We start from the raw sequence: 3,698 nt of genomic DNA, 5'->3' as shown, positions 1-3,698 counted from the left end.
CCTTGAAAGGATGGAATCTTCATCTTAATACCACCCAAGTTGTTATCTTCGCGATTCCTAGCTTCTCTAAATCTTCCTCCAGGTCTCCTATTGCTAACAATGGAATCCCGATCTTCTTCTTCATCAAAATCAGACCCATAACGCTCTTCATCCTCCTCCCTCGGTGGAACTCTTTCCCTTCTACGCAAATTACGACCGTTTTGTGGTTGCTCCTCACGTCTATTCTCCATTTGATCTATCCGTTCGTAAACCTGCGTCATCTATATCTTCATCACACGCCACATCTCACTCATCATGGCCTCCAAAAACGCTTTCGGATCAGCCAATTTTATATCATCTTCGGCAATGCTCTTACCACTATCGTGAGACATGATTGCTGCAAAACAAAGGTTAGAAGAAAAAAAAAAAAGGAACCTCACGAATCACTCCCTTACGTGTTTACACTCAAGAATGTGGATCACTCTCCATTCGAGTTTCACTCAAAATAATATGGCTTTTACCCTCTGATGTTCTCACCACTCTTGCCTTTTTCCACTTGATAATTCTCTTTCAGTTCTTTTGAAACTAAACAAACAACTCAAAATTTCCAGCAACAATTCACCAAGAACTAATCAAGGAATCTCAGATTTGAACGTAAGGAATATGGAAATTTTCAGATTAGAATTAGAAGGAATATGACAGTTTTGGAATTTTGGAAACACAGAATAGTGATTTTTTTATTTTTTTATTTTTTATTTTATAATTAGCAACTAGCCTTTGAGAATAATGAAATAAGATTTCGAAATAACTAAGAGATGTGAGACCAGACCAATAGTTTACACATCAACAAGACAAACAAAGATTGAACAGATAGGATAAAGGAAATTCGGCTAAGAAGAGATAAATATGTTAAAGGATAGGCAAACCTGAACTAGAAACCTTGCTCTGATACCAAATGATGTGAACCTCATCAAGAATAACGAGACCCAACAACGAAAGGAAACCCAAGATCGTTCTATGGACAGATTCAAATGGAAGACCTCGACCCGTTGTTTATGACAAACAAGAACCTCGATATAAGGAAGACGCCACAAACGGTGGTGGAAACTCCGTTTGATAAGTCGAGATGAACGCCACGGGAATTCCCGATAAGTTCGAGTAGTTCTTCAAAAAACCAAAGAGAATAAACCTCACAAGTTTTATCAATGATGTCTGAAAAACGTTTACAGACTTAGATGACTATTTAAGGGCTCCTTAAAACTTGATAGACAAGAAAATATATTCTAAAATAACTCCTAATTAATACCTAACCATATTAGGAATAAAGTTTGACCTAAAAAGCATTAAATGCACCAAAAATAAGGAAATAAATCACTTAAACTTAGAATAACGTTTTTTACATAGACCCAAAATATTTCATGCCAATTCTTAGCCTTGACCGGATCCTTCTAGAACTTGAATCAAGGTGACGATTTTTTGTTGCCCACGTGGATCATGCTCAATGGGCCTCCACGAATTTGCTTGAGCCCATAACTCTTGGATGAGTTCGTTGAGTACATCCTTGAACTTCTTTACTCGTGCTCTCATAACCGGCCCAATTGGTACTTGAACGAGATCCTTCGAAGCGGTGCCTTGATCTCCATCACTTTGCTTGAATACAAATCTCACATTTCTTTTCATCATCATGCTTATATGAATTCATACCATGCTTCGACATAAACTTCAAGTATTTGAAATTTAAATGTCATAATCTAGTATGTTACAAATATGAAGAATCAACAATATAAGCATAACCAGAAACTTTTTTATTAATAATACTTAGTTTGTACATGTCATCGGTAGCATATCCCTTTTCCTACAAATATCTCATTCTTGGACAAGACTTACTTATCCGATTCAGGTGCAGCTTTTACACCACTTTTATATAACAAATTGGCAGACACAAGATTCTTCTTGATATCGGGTACATGAAAAACATTGGTCAAGATCATCACCTTGTTGGAACTCATCTTCACTTCAACGGTGCCCTTTTCAAGAACCTTTACTTTATTGTGGTTGCCCATCAACACTTGTTGTTCTATGGAAGACTCATCATAAGTCTTGAATTGCTCTTTGTTTTTGCACACATGCACCGTTGCACCTGAATCAAACTACCAATCAAAAGGATTTGTAATCACAGCCATATGAACTTCAGTGATCATATCAATATGTATGCCGCTTACCATAGCAACAATGTCCTCAATGACATTTGTTTCAATGATATTGCCTTCTTCATCCTTTTTCTTGTTTTTTAAGAGTCTACATTCGCAAATGTAATAGCATTTCTTTCCATAATGGAAATATGCTCGGTTCTTCTTGTCCTTGTTGGGATTCTTGGAGTTGTTCTTCTTGAAACCACTCCCACTTTTGTTCACTTTCAAGTGCTTATTGGTCTTACTCGAACTCCCACTTTGAACATTGCTCACATTGTTCACATTCACTTTAGAATCGGTGTTAGTCACATCTCTAACCCGACTTTCCTCTTCAATTCGAAGATGCTGTCCGAATTGTTCTAAAGTGAGATCTTCCGACATATGCAGAAGCTTCTTCCTAAAATTATTCCAACTTGGTGGGAGTTTCGCAATGATTGCACCCTCTTGGAATGATTTAAGAATATTGATTGACAAATCTTGGAGTTTATTGCCCAAAATTTGTAACTCATGCACTTGATCTAAAACTAAGATATTATCAAGCATTTTATAATCAAAATACTTTTGAATAATAAACTTATTCATACCTACTTTCTCAGTTTTGTACTTTGCTTCTAAAGCATTCCAAATCTTCTTCGGTGACTTTATTAATGTGTAGAGATCATAGAGACAATCTGAAAGAGTATTGAGAATGTGCCATCTGCATATCAATTCATCTTCTTCCCAAGTTTTTCTTTGTGCCTTAATCTCATCAATATCTTTATCACTCACAGTAGGAAAAGATATCAATTTCGGGTCCAAGTCATAGAAAAGTTTCAGTGCAGTAAATAGGAATTTCATCTTGTCTTCCCATTGAGAGAAATTGGTTCCATAAAATCAATCCAATTTCACCAACTCATGAATCAACATCTTTAACACTGAAACATCACTTGTTCCTTCCATTGTAGGAAATATTGTCTAAAACTGTTAGGGATACATAAAGTAATAATGGAAGAACAAGGTTAACACAAAAGACAAACAAAAAATAGATAACTTGGAGGCACTATATTGTTTTCCTTAAATAATATTTGCACCCCACACTATTGTTGCTAAAGGGTTTTCGTAAATTTGTCCCTATGATAAAACCAAGATGTTGAGTTCTACAGATAGCAATTCTGGAGAATGACCATAGGATTTCTTGTATTTCTCTCTAACTTATTATTTTGTGGAGTTAGTTATTTTTTCAAAAGGCACGTATGGAGAGTTAAAATGTTTTATAAAACCGTTAACAAGACTTGAAAGCTCTTCAACCTTTTTGAACAGTCACTAGAAAATTTTGCAGAAAATCCAGTTTCACGATTTTCGATTGGTCGAAAATTACTTTCGATCGATCGAGTGCTCTTTTTGATCGGTCGAACAAGAATCGAACAGCGAACGAGACATCCAGAAACTCCAGGATTTTTTTTTTTTTTTACCATTTTTGATTGATCGAGCCAAAGCTTCGATCGATCAAAAATACTGATTTTCGAATTTTCACTTAAAAATTTCCAG

At 35.7% G+C, this 3,698-nt stretch overlaps 1 protein-coding gene across 1 annotated transcript; it reads right to left on the bottom strand.

The window, feature by feature from the left end:
• Positions 1-1,862: 1,862 nt before the first annotated feature.
• On the bottom strand, positions 1,863-3,008 carry LOC115964325. The gene is made up of 2 exons (XM_031083660.1): positions 2,202-3,008; positions 1,863-2,129 (listed from the first exon to the last, which is right to left on the bottom strand). Exons 1-2 carry the CDS (start codon positions 3,006-3,008, stop codon positions 1,863-1,865), a joined length of 1,074 nt encoding a protein of 357 aa, XP_030939520.1.
• Between the last annotated feature and the right edge of the window lie 690 nt (positions 3,009-3,698).

Source organism: Quercus lobata, chromosome 10 (genome assembly GCF_001633185.2).
Source record: "Quercus lobata isolate SW786 chromosome 10, ValleyOak3.0 Primary Assembly, whole genome shotgun sequence".
In the NCBI taxonomy this organism is placed as follows: Eukaryota; Viridiplantae; Streptophyta; class Magnoliopsida; order Fagales; family Fagaceae; genus Quercus; species Quercus lobata.
Note: the sequence above shows the minus strand (reverse complement) of the source record. Positions and strands in the feature narration are given on the sequence as shown.